The sequence below is a fragment of the Lolium perenne genome, chromosome 3, assembly GCF_019359855.2.
Source record: "Lolium perenne isolate Kyuss_39 chromosome 3, Kyuss_2.0, whole genome shotgun sequence".
NCBI lineage: Eukaryota > Viridiplantae > Streptophyta > Magnoliopsida > Poales > Poaceae > Lolium > Lolium perenne.
Window position 1 is genome coordinate 7,118,491 of NC_067246.2, and position 17,696 is coordinate 7,136,186.

The 17,696-nt window shown below is 46.1% G+C and overlaps 2 protein-coding genes across 3 annotated transcripts; both read left to right on the forward strand.

Annotated features, from left to right (window-relative positions):
* The first annotated feature begins 2,748 nt into the window (after positions 1 to 2,748).
* LOC127325539 (probable disease resistance protein At1g61300) lies at positions 2,749 to 6,986 on the forward strand. The gene is made up of 2 exons (XM_051352331.2): positions 2,749 to 4,175; positions 4,280 to 6,986. The coding sequence occupies exons 1-2, from the start codon at positions 3,915 to 3,917 to the stop codon at positions 6,584 to 6,586; spliced, it is 2,568 nt and encodes an 855-aa protein (XP_051208291.1). The 5' UTR covers positions 2,749 to 3,914; the 3' UTR covers positions 6,587 to 6,986.
* Positions 6,987 to 13,777: 6,791 nt separating this feature from the next.
* LOC127325540 (uncharacterized) lies at positions 13,778 to 17,095 on the forward strand. 2 transcript variants are annotated; one of them, XM_051352332.2, is made up of 7 exons: positions 13,778 to 14,000; positions 15,397 to 15,573; positions 15,669 to 15,806; positions 15,976 to 16,077; positions 16,145 to 16,215; positions 16,303 to 16,370; positions 16,481 to 17,095. In XM_051352332.2, exons 1-7 carry the CDS (start codon positions 13,815 to 13,817, stop codon positions 16,726 to 16,728), a joined length of 990 nt encoding a protein of 329 aa, XP_051208292.1. In that variant the 5' UTR covers positions 13,778 to 13,814; the 3' UTR covers positions 16,729 to 17,095. The 2 variants fall into 2 exon arrangements, with proteins under 2 accessions (XP_051208292.1, XP_051208293.1); XM_051352333.2 differs by having other exon boundaries at positions 13,874 to 14,000; positions 15,404 to 15,573.
* The last annotated feature ends 601 nt before the right edge of the window (positions 17,096 to 17,696 follow it).

Sequence of the window (17,696 nt, forward strand, 5' to 3'; positions counted from 1 at the left end):
GCAACCTCACTCGCCTCCCGTGGCTCGCAACGACGGGAATGCTAGCTACCGGCGGCAGCGTCAGAGATGACTGAGGCTCGTGCTTTTGCATATCCCCCTCCACCAAGGGTAGATTGTTCCGACGACGATATTGCCCAAAGTAGTGAAAGCATGTCATACACAGAAAACACTACTTTTTTGCGGAAAGATCCGAATCTATTCCATGAATTCACAAGAAGTATAAAGCATCCAAAACATTATAAAAATTACATTGAAGTCCTTGCTAGAGTACTTTTTTAGATTATTGGTAGCTTTTCCTTACAACTGGATCAAAATTTCTACTTTTAAGCTCAATATAAAACTCCCAGTTCTTCCGGGGGTACTCGAAAAAAAAACCCACCGCTTTAGTGTGAGGGTATTTATTAGTAGTACCAAAATTTTAGAAGGCTGATGTGTCATGGATGTCTGGAACATTGGCCTTCAAATTAAACCAAATGAATTTCCTCGATCTTATTATACTTGCTGGACTACATTTTAGATTATTGGTAGCTTTCCACATCCCGTAAATTACTTGCTGAACATTAGAGTATCTGGCGGTTTTTTTCCGATCAAGGAGCATAGCCCCAGCCTCTGCATCCAAAGGATGCACACAACTTTCTTCTTTATTAAATTATTCGCAATGCCTTACAAGGGGAATACAAAGATCAACTCGAAGCCTCCTTCCTAGCGACAACTCACTATACCTACGATGAAGGGGGGACCATGAACAAGGCCATACTCCCTGACGGTACACCAACACACATCATCCAAAAAGCAAAACCCTGAGGGTGTGCCATTGCACATGTCGCAGAGTTCGCAACCGCCATCTATCTCGAACCCATCTCCAAGCGAGATCAACGCATTGACCGTGCCAGGCCTACCGTCGATGTCACCATAACACCAAACAGCTCCACCATCCTGCCCGCGTCCAGCAGTCCTCGCCCGTCTTCGATACTCCGCAGCTCCACGCCGCTGAGAATCATCGACGACAACGTGGTAGATGAACACCACTCCACCAAAAACCACCTGCATCCAGCCGCTGCTCCAAAAACGATGCCCCAAGAGGTAGCACGACGCAGGGAGCACAGTCATCGTCCGATCCTTGCTGGATCTAGGGTTTCCCCCGGAGCAGCACGAGTGAGTTCCCGCGGACTGCGACGACGATGCCTTCAAGAAGGAAGCGACGCTTAACGCCGCCATCGCCCGCCAATCTTAACATGGTTTTCACCGACAGCCGCGAGTCCCCAACTCGGCGAGAGCAAACGGAGAGGCCAGCAAAGATGATGCCTTCGCAGGGGAACGACGCCAATAGCCGCCGCCATCATCCGCCAAGAACGAAGTCAAGGTGCGGTGTTCACCGGTGGCCCCTTCGCCGCTAGCTCGTCGTCGACTAGATCTTCATCGCCGGGGTAGAGGGATCTCGTGATCCGCCACCCCAGCAACCAGCCGACCTCCTCCAGCGAAGAAGAAGGCCGCCTCCACCGTCGAACCCAAGGCTGATGCCCCGGGCGACCTCGTGTCGCGGGAGAAGCCCGAGACCATCTCCACGCACCGGTGAGAGGCCGGGGGGGGGGGGGGAATGGCGGAGACCATGGGCCTGGCCGCCGCCCACCACCAGCCCCTGCCGGCGTGCTGCGGGGGGAGCCGACGGGAGGAGGAAGTCTGCAGCGCCAGGCCGCCGCCACCCATCCATCCACGCCGACCGGTCGCAGCGTCGAGGAGGAGGGAACTCGTCCGCCGTCCACTGCGCTACAGCGAGGAAGGGCCCCCGCCGCCGCCACGCCCCGAGTTCTTTGCCCCGGCGGTGCTGCCGGCGGCGGCGGCGGGAGGTGGCTAGGGTTGGGAGGGTTGGGGGTGCGGGAGGGTTGGGGGAGTATCTGGCGGTTGAACGGCAGCAATACAGCTCAGCTTACGATGTGGATCGGCCGGCAATGTGGAGTTAACAATGGCAGGCAGGCAATATTTTTCTTGCTCGTCACTGTCGCATGGTGTCCACCGATGCACAATACTAGGTAATAGTTTGATATACTAGCATAAATTATAGATGAGAGACGAAGATGCTTAAGCTACCAGATTCAGAGGTACTAATCCTTCCCAACCTGCTAGTCTAATCAAGCATACGTTTCCATCTAACATGGTTAATTATTTCAGACACGACGTATAGTAGACATGGACCGCAAGTTATAATAATATACTGTACATTATTATAGGATTATATGTTTGATCATCCTTTTCAGCAGTTAGGACAATTCGATATGACCAAAGTATCAACTTCCTATCTGACGCCGTGCAACTTCTCTCTGGTGAATCCCTCCGCACATCGTCCCTCTCTTCTCCTCCCCTCCATAGGATTTCTTAGTCGCCGGTTCGCCGCGCGCCACCGTCCGCCAGCCTTGTAACTTACCCGCACCGTGCCGCTCTTCTGGGAGGTCAGAGCCAAAAGGCCCAAAACGACCAATAGCTGCGGAAGGCCGCCCTCTCCATCGGAATAGCGTACCAGCGATTGGCCCGGCCCCAGCGGTGGCGGACACTTAGTCAGTACTGGGGAGCCTTCAGCAGCTTCTCGCCCTCCTCTCGACAGGTAATTTAGAAAAAGGCTTCGGTTTGGTACATCTGGTTAATACGGAGCATGTTTTACTGCTTGCTTTCTCTCGGTTGATGTTTACCGGAGAACCTCTGGTTTCATGTGATCTGCTAGTGTGTATAAGCACATCCTATCTTTCTTCTTTTTACAGTTTTCAGTGATGTATTCATTTCTCATGTTTATAGGTTCCAGCTTTATAAATAGCTAACGATTTTTAATGTTCTCATTGCCACTATGAAACTTATGGAGGAAATGAAAATTTTAACTTGACTATATTGTATACCTGCCTTTATTTTCCATTTGGTACTGTTTCCATATTTTTGATAGCGTCTACATAATCGCTGACAACTAAGCCACACTATTTGTCTTGCAGTGCCTCTTCTAAGTTAAAATGCAAGAAGTCGCTCCTTTTGGTGATTGGTGCGGAGCTACTATCAACACGATCATAAGTCCATTCTACAATCGTTTTGCAAAGCATGCATTGTATTGCTTCACGGCTGGCTCAAACGTGAGGGACCACTGGATAGAAACTGAGGCTCTGAAACTCAAACAAGCAGGCGTCCAACAGAAGATTCGAGATGACGAGCATACGTTAGACGCCGTGCCAACAGAACAGGCAAGATTATGGCTGGAATCGGCGAATACAGCTGTATCTGAAGAAGCAGCAAACCATCTGCGATACAATCAGAGGTACCCATTATTCGGGTGTTGCTACCCAAATTTCTTAGAAAACTATAAGATCAGTAAGCGAGCGGATGAGCAGCAGAAACATGTAAAATCAATCACGAGTAATGCACCAGGTGATAATAACATCACACGTGCACCAAATCCACGTCGTGTCGAGAGTATGCTTGTAGATCCTGCCCCAATACCGCCAAGCAGATGGGTTATTCTTCGGAGTGCTCTCCAGTTCATCGTGAGCAATGATCCCAGTGAGGGGATAGTTGGAATGTGGGGTCCAGACAAAGATGATAACACAAATTTCCTCAAGCATATCAACAATTCATTTCTTGAACAAAGTCTCTTCGATTTTGTTATCTTTGTCCCAAGCCCCAGCGATTGCTCGGTAACAAATATTCAATCTGAAATCATAAAAAGACTCGGTATGAAGCAGGAGGGTAATGAGGAAACTCGAGCCACTAGGATATGTGGACAGCTTGAGAACAAAAATTTCCTGTTGATTGTGGGTGACCTCCATCAGAATCTGGACCTTCGAGCGGTTGGCATTCCATATCCTCTTGGATTCGTTGGAGAGAAGAAGAGGAAAGTGGTAATCATGTAACTATCAGGATACAGATCCGTTGGTAATCTGATGGGTGTGAACAAAGATATTGAACTTCCTATTTTGCAAGAGGAGGAAGCACGCGAGTTATTTAGACAGTCAATAAATTACCAAGGGGATCTTTATTCTGATCCCCGCATTGGAACACATGCTACTGATCTGGTACGGGCAATAAATGGCCTGCCATCGGAACTGGTACGTTATGGGAAGTCAATGCATGGAATAATGGATGCAAGTTTCTGGAAAGTTGCTATAGATGATGCAGCAAGTAAATTTTCTAGGTCACGTTCGGTAAGTGTTGATTTGTGTAAAACACACAAATTTTCTAGTAATCTATAACTGGTCATAAACCTGTTTTCTGAGTACTAACCTATGTGTGTTTTTATGCCTTGAAGATAGAAGACACTCTCCGTCTCATTGAGGATGATCCCACATTGGGGGTAATTGGAATATGGGGTCCAGGTGGAGTGGGAAAAACACATCTTCTAAAAAAAATCCAGGGCTTTTTCAGAGGAAGGATGACTGTTATATGGGTCACAGCCTCTAAGGAGTGTTCAGTGCTAAAGGTCCAAACACAAATTTTAGACGACCTAAAACTGAAAGGGGATGGTAATATGAGAACCCAAAGTAGTATGATCCGTGGCTTCCTGGAGAATAAAAGCTTTCTGTTACTATTAGATGACGTTTGGGAAAGAATTGATCTGGACGCAATTGGCTTACCACTTCCCCTTGGAATTGAACCTCTGAACAAATTCAAGAGAAAAGTTGTGCTCACAACAAGATTTACATCCGTTTGTGGTGGGATGGAGGTGAAAAAACAGATTCAAGTTCCATATCTGCGGGAGATTGAGGCATGGGAGCTATTTAGAGAGAAGGTCGGAGACCAAACTCTTTTTTCTCCTGGTATTGAGGATCGTGCAAGAATTCTTGTGACTGAAATGAAGGGATTGCCTTTAGCTTTGGTAACCGTGGGAAGGGCAATGTATGGGAAATTTTGTGCCGATCAATGGGATTCTGCCATCCAACATATGAAAAACTCATGTTGCATTGACACAAATGAAGACCCACTGAAGATGGAGGAAGAAGTTTTCAGAAAGATCATGTTTAGCTATGATAACCTGAAAAGCGGGAGGCTGAAGAACTGTTTCTTGACTTGTGCACTATGGCCAGAGGATTATGAGATTCACAAAGAAGAACTCGCTCAATGCTGGGTTGGCATAGGTCTAGTGGGTGTGGGGGACATACAAAGTCCCTACACAAAAGCATATAGTCTGATGGGCGACCTTACAGGTGCATGTTTATTAGAGGGTTGTGGAGAATCAAATGATTGGGTCAAACTACATGATGTGATTCGTGATATGTCTTTATGGATCTCTTGTGGCTGTGGTAAGAACAATGGCAACTGGTTTGTCCATGCAGGAGTTGGCCTAGATGAAAAAATTGGCATCCCTTGGAGCAGTGCAGAATACATCTCATTAATGTTCAACAAGATGAAGAAACTTCCTTTTGTTGGTCATCCGCTAAAACTGACGGTGTTATGCCTTCAGAAAAATAATTTGGATGAAACAATAATAGATGGAGTACTGGCGAATGCCGCTACACTGACATATTTAGATTTGAGTTATAATGAAATCAAGGGGATCCCTGAAAGCATATGTTACCTGCTAGAATTGATACATCTCGACTTATCATTTAATAAGGGGATACAGGAAGTGCCTCGTAGCTTTGGAAACCTCGTTAAGCTCAAGTTCCTATACCTTCAGTATAGTTCCACACAAATAATACCAAAGGAGGTCATATCTAGACTTCAAGCATTGGAAATAATACACGTGGATATTATGTTGGTGTCTGATTTTGTCAGATCTAATGTATATACAGAGCTGAGCACACTGAATCACTTGAAAGTTTTTGGTACATCAGTAATACTTTCGGATGCATGGACATCACTTCATGATGCGGCCGACCTACCCATTCGGTCTTTACGTCTTGACGCACTTCATGGTGGGGCTGACCTACCCATTGGGTCTTCAAGTCTTGAAGCATCCGCTGAAAATAATGAATTCCATCTCTATGATATTTTATCATTGGACTTCGCGCAAACGACCTTGTATGATCTGGATATTGCATACGACCGGTGTGTGACAGATATAACATTAATACATAGACCTGAACAACAACCCTACAATTTTGGTATTCTCAGTAACCTGACCCTGTATGATTTGTCAGCATGGATAACAGTAAAATGGATGGGAACATCTCCAACATCTGTATTTCCAAGGCTCACTTGTTTGACCGTGTCAGACTGCCCCAATCTAGAGCACCTGTCTTGGGCGATGTATCTACCTTGCCTTGGAGAACTCGACGTAGAATATAATCATAGCATGCAGAAGGCTTTTACGAGGTATCATGTTGACAACGTGTGGAGTGGACTAGAAAGTTCCCAGACATTCCCTTGCCTCAAGCAACTTCGTCTTGCGAAATGTGAAACGCTGGTCACTATTGCGGATCCTGATGTGACATTTCCATCCCTAGAGGTGCTGCTGATTACAGTTTGTCCAGAGCTGAAGAAGCTTCCTTTTAACATGACCAGCTTGCCACAAAGTCTGAAGGTTCTACGGATGCGTGATACTGAATCCTGGGAGCGATTGGAACTGGAAGAAGGTGTCAAATCTTTCCTTCAACCCAGGCTTCAATATTCATAATAAATAACAGAGTAATCCGTCCATTCCATTCGATGTTTCTATCTGACTCAAACAAGGATAGGCAAAGGTATCATCATCTCGTCCGGGAGTGTTATCAGGCATGCTTATACAGCGTGGGCGGGAAATAGCTTCTTTTGGCTCCAGAGGTGTGTTCGTTTGTGCTCTACATTTTCCTTTCCCTATAGTTTGAGGTTCAGTTTCGTCGGGTCCTATGTTGTGAGCTGGACCGAAGTATTGCCAGAGACCTGATGTGTTCTTGAGTGCAAGTAGCTAAGGTTTATGTGTCCACTGTGTTGGCGTTTTTGCCCGACTGGCAGGAGTATGTAAATCATCCTTGCCGATTTGCATGGAGGCGTTTTTCAGTTGTGTGAGACCTGACAATCAAACTTACCCGGCATCTCGTCTGTGTTAAGACTGTGTAGTGTGTAAATGCTTCCTGGCGACATGCATCTGTGCAAAATAGAGAGCGGTTTTTCAGCGCAGGTGCGCTCCGCGCAGGCGTATGAATAGTAGCGCTGGCTCACGTGCAAGTTAATTTAGTTTAGTTAACTATGGCTGAGTGCCTGAGTGGGGGTCTAGTTTGCAATTCATATGGGCCTCGTACGGTACTGTTCTCTGATATGCTGTGGCTCTGTCTTTTGTCTCCATATGTCCCTGTTCGGCCCGTGACGGACCGGAAGGAAAAAAAATACAAGAACAGCCAAAGAAGGAAGATCTTCTCAAAAAAAAAAAAAAGCCAAAGAAGGAAGAACACAGTGATAGAGAGACGAGAGAGAAGAGAGAAGCTACCGGGAGAATAAAGAATGGCACATGTGTGGTGCAAACTCCTGTGTGTGAACGAAAAGAGCAAAGCTCAAAAATTCTTCTCAGATTTTCATAGGATCTTCTTCTGTGAGCAGCTGGTCCGCCTGGCCATTATCACAAGTTGCCTGACTTGTGCGTGACATGCATGTCAGTCATTGTATCACAAGAAAAGAAGCTACTACTCCTAGCTACCAATACGGTCGCAGGTGGGGTCTGGTCAAACATGCAAATAGCACCAGAACAAGACAAGGAAGCTATGTCAGACTCTATGCTGCAGTCACCTACACCTTTTTTTTTGAGAGATCATGGCACTTTATTGAACTAAAACATTGTTTTGGATACAAAGACCATCAGGAGGCTGGAGGAGCCAGACCTGACGTCCCAAATTGCTAGAAACAGCAAACCGTGCCAAACGATGAGATTCAAAATTTGAAAGTCTACTTTCATGCCTAAAAGAAGTTTCTTGAAGAAGGCTCGCATCTGATTTCACCTCATCAAGAATCATGCTGTAGCTTCCCTTGAAGCCCTCGGTATTGATCGCATTGATCACCGATAAGCAGTCCGAGGCGATTGTTACTCGCTGGAGCTGCAAGTCCTTTGCCAGGGCCATTGCTTCTCTGCAAGCAATCGCTTCCATGGTTGCTGGATCATTGATACCTGGAACAGTAAGGGTAGAAGCGCCCATGAAATCACCATTTTCGCTTCTGCATACAACACCAACAGCGCCGCCCTGGCTGGTCTTGGACATGGCCGCGTCGACGTTTAGCTTTGCACAGCCGACACTCGGAGGAATCCACTTAGGCACATCCGATATAGAGCCAGTACTTGCCTTCTTCTTCCCTGCTTTAGAGGAGATAGCCAGATCGCGGAGGTAGCTCTCTATGAACATATGCGTCGAAAGGGGGCTTTGGAACTCCTCTTCATGGATGATCTTACGACGAGCGTACCAGATCGCCCACAAAGTGACTGCCACTCTCGCAAAATCATCACGAGATAACGACTCCATCATTGCAAACAACCACTGCTTAGCATTGGGATCCTCATTCATGCAGAGATGTTCCGTGATTTCTTCATCTGCCAAGGCCCAGACACACCTCGCTACTGAGCAGTCTAGCAAGGAATGACGCCACGAATCTCCTGCGCCACAAATGGAGCAAAGACTGTTAACAGCCATCTGATGGTGGCACCTCACATCGGCTGTCGGAAGCGAGTGTCTAGCCAATCGCCATAAGAACACCCGAAGCTTGGAGGGCACATCTGTTTTCCACAGCCGTTGCCATGCCTTGCATTCAGTTTCCGGATTGGAGCCCTCGGCTCGGCCCTCGAGCCAGCCTTCCCTTCTTCTCTTTGTTTCGACTAGCAGTCGGTACGCAGACCGTACGGTCATGACCCCAGTCTTCTCATAATGCCAGGCCCAGCAGTCGACTAGCCGTCTAGTGCTCAGCGGTATAGATTTAATATACTCACAGTCCATCGGGAGGAAGAATTCCTCCAGCAATTCCGTCTTCCAGGAGGCAGACGTGGTCTCAATGAACTCCGAGACTACCATCGGCGGATCCTCCTTCAGACAAACGATCGGTCGAAGCATATGGTCGCGAGGTAGCCAATTCTGGTTCCAGGCGTGTGTATCCTCTCCTGACCCGATCCTTCTGATAAGACCCAGCTTCAGAGCCTCTTTTCCTTCGAAGATAGCCCTCCAAACCTGAGACGGAGCACTACCTAAAGAGGCCTCAAGGAACTCCGAGTTAGGAAAATAAACTGCATTCAGAATCCGGGAGCTCAACGCTTCAGGGGCCTGGAGTATGCGCCATGCTTGTTTGGCGAGCATGGCAATGTTGAATAACTCTATGTCTCTGAAACCCATGCCCCCGGCAAATTTTGGGGAGCACATAGATTCCCAAGAAACCCAGCACGTCTTGCGCTTTCCTTCCTTACTTCCCCACCAGAAGCTTCGTAGCATGGCATTGATCGCTGCACAAAGCCCTCGCGGTAACTTGAAACAGGACATGGAAAAGGTTGGAATCGCCATAGCCACTGACTTAATCAACACCTCTTTCCCCCCTGAAGCCAAAAGTTGTTCCAGCCACCCCTGTATTCTTTTCCAGATTCGATCCTTCAAATATTTAAAAGCACCATGCTTGGATCTCCCAACCTCGGAAGGCATCCCAAGGTACTTTTCATTCAGAGTTTCGTTTGGAACATTCAGAATGTTCTTCACGGCCTGTCTGCGAACCTCAGTGCACCCCTTACTGAAGAAAACAGAAGATTTATCGAAATTAACACGTTGTCCCGAAGCATTGCAATATTTCTCCAAGATAACATTCACTTCCATTGCTCCCTCATCGGTGGCTTTCACAAACAGCAGGCTATCATCAGCAAAAAGGAGGTGGTTCACGGCTGGAGCCGAGGAGGCCACCTTGATCCCTTCCAGGTGTGATGATCGGCGACTTTGTTTTAGGAGGCCGGAGAGGCCCTCTGCTGCAAGCAAAAAGAGATAAGGTGATATTGGATCCCCTTGACGGAGACCACGAGTAGGGCGAAACTCCTCCAACGGTGTACCATTAAACAACACCGAAAAGGATACAGAAGAGACCATCCTCATAATCAACTCCACCCATCGACGGTGGAAACCCATCTTGAGCATGATTGCTCTCAGATACGACCACTCAACCCGATCATAGGCCTTTCTCTTGTCGAGTTTCAGAGCACAGTGTTGATGTTTCTTGGCTCCATTACGCTTCATGAAGTGAAGGCATTCATATGCCGTGATGATATTATCCGTGATTTGTCTGCCAGGAACAAAGGCAGACTGTTCCTCAGAGATGATCTCAGGAAGAATTACCTTAAGTCTGTTCGCCAACACCTTAGAAGCCATTTTGTAGATCACGTTGCAAAGGCTAATGGGGCGAAACTGGCCCAGCTCCTCCGGTGAAGCCACTTTCGGAATGAGCACCACGAAGGTCTTATTAATCCCCTCAGGACTATCCTCCCCTCTCAAGATTCGAAGCACCGCGTTGGTAACTTCTCCCCCACACAAATCCCAATGTTTCTGGAAGAAATGTGCAGGGTAGCCATCCGGCCCTGGAGCCTTTAGTGGAAACATTTGAAACAATGCCTCCTTTACCTCAGCGTCCGCAAATGGAGCAGCCAGCAAGACATTCATCGCTGGTGTCACCTACACCTCCCTAGGTAGAATTAGGATACACATCTCTACTAATGAAGCGGGCAGTGCAAACCTGCTGCGCACGCGGGCCGAACTCGCGAATCTCGTTAAAATGACGGACGGCAGCGATGCGCGTGCGCGAAGCGCAGGTGCGCTACCGCACTTTTTCCGTGCAAAATATTGTAACGGTACATTTTTGTTTGTTTGTTTTTTTGTTCGCGGACCAGGCTAGCTAATTGGTCCGTGGAGGCAATTCAGTTCGGCTCTTCACAGTTGTATCAAGCAGGACTAGCCGGCGATCGATGGTTCATTTCATTTGAGCGGTCACTTTCGGACAGGAAAACATCGACACCGTTGCCACCTCTTCTTCCTTAACTCTGGCGAGCCAACCTCCGACGCGGCCTAACCGCCTGCTTCCACCACCCGCGGTTGGTGCGCTACCGTGACGCCTCGCCGCCCTACCCTGCGCCGAGCTGCTCCTCCGCCGACCACCACCCCATGGCTAGCCATCCCTCTAAGTCTAATGTCCCATACTCCTTCTTCTCCAGAGCCGGCGACCGTGCCCCCTCCCCTCCCCCAATGATTTGGGAGCTAGCCATTTCCGTCGCTAGATGCGCGCTCCAGCCCACTCCCCGAAGGACTTGGGCGCTAGCCATGAGATATGTTTCAGAGCGGGGGGGGGGGGGGGGGGATCAAGAGAAGAAGGAGCCGAGGTGGGTGGTTTGAAGAGATAGGTGGGGTGGGGCCCACCTTGAATTCTCTAAGCGTGACGTGCTCGTGTGACCGCGCGGCATGGTCGACCGCGTAGCAGGAAACCTGAGTTGTATCGCTGCAAGAACTTCCATGTGCTGATGCGTCGTGCTGCAATCAGCTTTTTTCGTGAGTTGTCCGTGTTAGGCAGGCTAGACCAACACATACATTTTGGTCATCTTGTTTTCAAGGGTCCGGGCTGGCTGCCCTGCTCGACTTATCCACTCCATGGCCTAGGACGAATATAGTTCTATGGATTTATTAGGAAATATTCTTAAATCATCCAGTTAAATGAATCGAACAAACGATATAGATACTTATTTTTAAACCGAGGTAGTACATCCTTGCAAAACCAAACAGTTTTACTTCAAACATTTTTTCTACGACATATCATTTTCTATAAAAATTCGCCATGGTTTTTCACGTCTGACGCTCATTCTAAACACTTTGAAGAAAAATAGCATGTTCCATATGGTAATACTCCCTCCGATTCGTATTACCCAATGTAAATATGGATGTATCTAGACACAATTTAGTTGTAGATACATCTATTTCAGCATGGTAATACTCCCTCCGATTCAAATGCTGAATGGAAACTTGTTGAGAAGAGATTGCAATTAAGATTAGCTAGTTCGAAAGGTAAATTACTTTCCTTGGGAGGAAGATTGATCCTTATTAATTCAGTGGTAAGTAACGTGGTACTGTATATGATCTCTTTCTTCCAATTGCCCAAAGAAGTCTTAAAAAGATTGGATTATTTTCGGTGAAGATTTTTTTGGCAAGGGGATAGTGAGAAAAAGAAATATCGATTGACCAAATAGAGTATAGTTTGCCGACCTAAAGATCAAGGAGGTCTTGGCATTCATGACCTCGAGGTCAAGAACAAGGCTCTCCTTGGTAAATGGCTTTTTAAGCTACTTACTGAACAAGGGGTGTGGCAAACCTTACTCAAGAGAAAATATGTTTACTCAAATGCTATGTCCCAGGTTTATTGGAAACCAGGTGATTCACATTTTTGGACTAACCTTATGGCAACGAAGAAATTCTTCTCTTCATATGGCTCCTTCTCTATTAGGAATGGATCGGAAATTAGATTCTGGGAGGACAAGTGGCTAGGTAATACCACCCTCCATGAGCAATATCCGGCTTTATACAATGTTGTGCACCATAAAAGCGATACTCTCGCCAAGGTGATGGAATCTTCCCCAGCTAATGTGACGTTTAAAAGGAGCATTGTTGGTCCCAGACAAGCATCTTGGAATGCTTTGCTTCAGCGTCTGGATTCGGTCCAGTTGACGCAGGAATCCGATGTGTTTCGATGGAATCTCACCGAAAATGGAAAGTTTTCGGTAGATTCGATGTACAAGGCTTTAATCCATCCTGAGGTTCAAGTCGATAGTAATAACAAAATTTGGAAGATGAAGATCCCGCTTAAAACGAAGGTATTCGCTTAGTATCTTCGTCGCGGGGTCATCTTAACAAAAGATAACCTTGTAAAATGTAATTGGCATGGTAGTAAATCATGTGTATTTTATCGTCAAGACGAGATGATCAAACACCTTTTCTTCCAGTGTAAATTTGCAAGGTTTATATGGTCAGTCATCCAGATAGGTTCTACCTTATATCCCCCACGTAGCGTTGCGAACATTTTCGGGAATTGGCTTAATGGTGTTGATCCTAGGTTTAAGATACTTATTAGCGTGGGAGTGATTGCCGTGATATGGTCCCTTTGGCTATGTAGAAATAACAAGGTTTTTAATGATAAAAATGATTCTCTTTTGCAGGTTATCTACCGGTGTACGGCTATGCCCCGTTCTTGGTCACCTCTATATCGTGTGGAGTATCGAGACCTCTTTATGGAGGTTTGTACACGGTTGGAGGACACGGCGAGGGATATTTTTTTTTCAACATGGGTGGCATAGAAATCTTGGGATTGAGCCTCATTCATCTGTGGCGCTGCCTTAGCTTTTCGTTTTGTGTGCATTCTAGTTATGCAAAGATCGGGTGTAATGCTTAACGATTTAAGTAATAAAGCGCTCTTTATCGAAAAAAAATCTATTTTAGCATCAAATATTATGAATCGAAAGGAGTATAATACATACAAATATGTTCCACACGGTTTATTTAGAATCGTCCAAATTCTATAAAACGCCTATGTTAAGTTGAACTCGTTTTTGCCCCCCTTTCTATAACCGAACTCGTTATTGCCAAATTTTCCTAATACCCTTGGTCCATATGGCCAAGCAAATAGAACTGCCAAATTTTCCCTAATGACTTCCTTGTTAAGCTCAATTGATATTTGCCAATTTTTCCATTCCCTTCAGGCCTTCATTTCATGGATGCAACGAAGACGAAAAGTATAACCCCGGCCCCAAGAAAGAAACAATGGAGATGCCAAAGCAGTAATAAAATTAAAAAAATACATATAAACGTGCGGAGGCGGAGCAGACTACCTCCCGTCGCCGCTTCCAACTCCGAGCGGCCGCACGACGCAATCCCCACTCCCTCCCGATGCAGACGGAGGCGCGGGTGGGCGGCGTGGTCGTCGACGGCGGCCGGGCCGTGGCGGCGGCGCGCCACCCGGAGCAGCAGCAGCGCCACATCGGCACGGCGGCGCACCTGGCCGCCGGCGGGCTCGCGGGCGTCGTCAGCAAGACCTGCACCGCGCCACTCGCCCGCCTCACCATCCTCTTCCAGGTACACACGCTCTCGCCCCCTTTTGTTGTCCGTACGGATTGGGGAGGGAAATGTTTTGCTTCCTGCCCTGCGAATTTGTAGTCCGAGTGGGGATTTTAGAGCGCACGAAGCACCAGCGTGGACTAGTTGCGAACTCTGTGGTGTATTTGTTGAATTCGCGCGACTCTGCGATGCTCAGGAGATGAAAGGAACCCTCCGTTAAATGTAGGAGATTCTATGTTCCCTGCATTAGAGAGGAATTTTTTTTGGGCTGAAAAACATGAGTTGAGCCAAAGGGCGTAGCAATTAATGTGGCTATGTGAGCATGAAGAATGTGCTTCTTCAGTCTTCAACACGAGTTCTCTTCAATGAGAACTGGATGCTGATAATAACGTTATAGATTCTTACTTATGTATGCTCAACTTAGTTTGTTCTATACGATGTATAGATTCTTTCCTTGCCTCAACTGGTTGTCCGAAACTACCTATCCCTCCTTGACAATAAGGAGCAATTATAATTGTTGTTAATTTTTACTGATACTCTGCACATCTCGTCCCTAGTTACTCCCCTTCGTTCAGTTTTACAGGGTGTAGTTTGACCATCTGAAGTTAATCCTTGGCTGTAAATTTCTTGTGCGATACACTGTCCATAATTACACAATCACATGGAGTTGTTTTTTAAATGCGAACGAACCTAACGGTGTTGAATTTGTGTCAGATAACCCACATACTGAACGAGTACCATTGATGACTAATTAAGAAATACGAGACGTATTTGTTGGATTATGCGTGATTCTGTGATAATTTCATTGGTGCTTACAAGATATCACTCTGTTCCATAATATAAGCCTTGCTAAAAAGGCTTATATTATTGAACGGAGGGAGTAGATTTTACCAGAGAGAAAGGATTCCCCCATTAAATTTGTGGGATTCTATCTGCCCTGTTATCTAGTGAGGAACCGGGAACTGAAAAAGGGGGTGTAGCAATTGATGTGGTTATGTGAGCATGAAGGGAGAATTTCTTCTTTCATTGGGTTTCTGGCATGCTCAGTGTGCATTTTTGTCTTCAACATGGAGGCTCTTTAATTGAACTAATTAAATGATGCTAGTACCATAATAGATTCACATGTCTGTTCGACTTACTGATTTTCTGCTCGACTTTGTTCTGTATGGGATGTATAAATCTTTGCCTCACTTTAACTGGTTGTCTGGAACTGTGTACCCCAGTTAACTCCCTTCGTTAAGTTTCTTATGGTGTAGTTTTACCAACCTAAGTTGAACCTTGTTTGTAGTTATGCGGTCACAATTGCGTCAAAATGTTACTGAACACTGAACCTAACGGTGTTGAATTTGTGTCACTTAACCACACATTGATGATAAAATCTGTTATATGAGCTTGTGACATACTGATCCGACAGGTGGCAGGTATGCATTCAGATGCTGCAGCTCTAAGGAAGTGTAGTATATGGCACGAGGCTTCACGGATTGTTCGAGAAGAAGGCTTCGGAGCATTTTGGAAAGGCAACCTAGTGACAATTGTACATCGGTTACCTTATTCTGCCATGAGCTTCTACTCATATGAGCGATACAAAAAGGTCAGCGCTAAGTCTCAGTATGTTAACATGTAAGATCGGTTTTGACTTTCTGCCTTTGAATATTGTTGAAGTTATGGTTTTAAATATCATTGCAGTTCCTCAGAATGGTGCCTGGCCTAGACGACCCAAATTATGCTGGTGTTGTGAATCTGCTTGGTGGTGGTTTGGCAGGAGTCACAGCGGCATCTGTAACTTACCCTTTGGACGTTGTTCGAACTCGTTTGGCAACACAGGTAATGTTTTTCTTCCTTTTGTGAATAACACTTAAACCAATCAATCAATTTAACTTCCATTTAGAACTTATAATCATCCTTTAGTTTCAGTTCCAAGCAATGTAACTTTTTACAGACCAAAGGAACATGATATTGTAAGCTAATTAAGTTCCTGTTTAAATTCCTGCAGAAAACCACTAGGTATTACAAGGGCATATTACACACATTGTCTACAATCTGTAAAGAAGAGACGGGCAGAGGATTGTATAAAGGTCTTGGTGCCACCCTATTGGTAAGCCGTACACTTCTACTGAGATTTGTTTTTAAGTTGGGTTGCCAGTAACTTTTACGAGTTACAGGGAGTTGGACCTGGTATAGCAATCAGCTTTTATGTATATGAGTCCCTGAGGTCTCATTGGCAAATGGAAAGGTGAAACATCATTATTTTGCCATGTTGGAAATTATCATTCATTTTTGGATACTATTTCTGTTTTTTCTGATCCCATATGTGCACCAGGCCGAATGATTCCAACGCTGTTGTGAGCTTGTTTTCTGGGAGTCTATCTGGTATTGCAGCATCGACAGGTAAGTGGTCTTTGATACTTAATTACCTGAATCGTCATTTAGCTTATGTGACTCATTTGCATTGTTACTAAATTCATCTCCGGTGACAAACCCTGTATTCAATATTGCAGCCACATTTCCTCTTGACCTTGTAAAGCGGCGGATGCAACTCCACGGTGCTGCTGGGGCAGCGCCTATTGACAAATCGAGCATAGCTGGAACCATCCGCCAAATCCTGCAGAAGGAAGGCCCTCGTGGCTTCTACCGCGGCATTGTCCCGGAGTACCTGAAGGTTGTTCCTAGCGTTGGGATAGCCTTCATGACATATGAGGTGCTAAAGAGCCTGCTCTCCAGCATTGACGAGGATGACGAGAACTAAGATTGCAAACTTGGTTAAACTCGAGTTAGCTTACATTTTTGCCTTGCCGCCTTAGTTTACTGCAAGAAGACTACACATTGTATGAGAGTGATTACAGCATGCCTTTGCCGGGCAGTTTTGTAGGTGTCGGTAGGATAAAGCTTTTACCTGAGAAAGATCATGTTGTACCATAGGCTATAGAGCAAACGGCTATATATGTTTTCCTCTGAGCATATTATGCTCCGACTCGTCTTGATATGTAATGCCCTTTGAAAGGAGAAACCTCCCAAGGTGTAATATTCTGTGTAATTTGCTGCCAGATTTATGTTTCAACAATGGAGCAAACGGCTACAGTAGTATTGAAAATTGTCAACATTTAACAGTCAAATTGCAGCAGACATTATCCTACATTCTTGTTCATTGGCACAAAGATGCAAATGTAGAAACAAGATACCAAAGGTAAACTACACATATTGATCAAATCTATTAAGCAAAACTCAAAAAACTGTACATCTTGCTGAAGAACTGAAACTGTGATCTCTAGACGAACCTGGACCGTGCAAACAGATGTATAACTTAACGAGGACGAGCGCCTCCACCACCACATGTTACATGTCAACGACGACGAACCAGGCCGTGTCGTCTCTTTGATCCACCTTGGCCAGCAACCAGCATGTAAAGAAGATTGTCGTTGCACACGCCCAAGGTGGGGAAACTGAAATTCAGTTTCTTCAGTTTCAGCTGCTGGGTCTCCTCATCCAACAGCTCGGGCAACAAAGCAGAGTAACTCTGATCCACCGTGATGTCGTCGGCATCAACGGCGCACCGCCTGCGCCAATCATCCCAATCGAGCTTAATGTTCCACGTGGTGGCTCGCCAGCCATGGCCATTGGTCCTGCGGCTGGGCTCGTCGAAGTCGGTCTCGACGAACCTGATCAGGTCAACGGAGCAGACGACGTCGCAGAAGTACTCCGGTGAGTAGTCCGGAT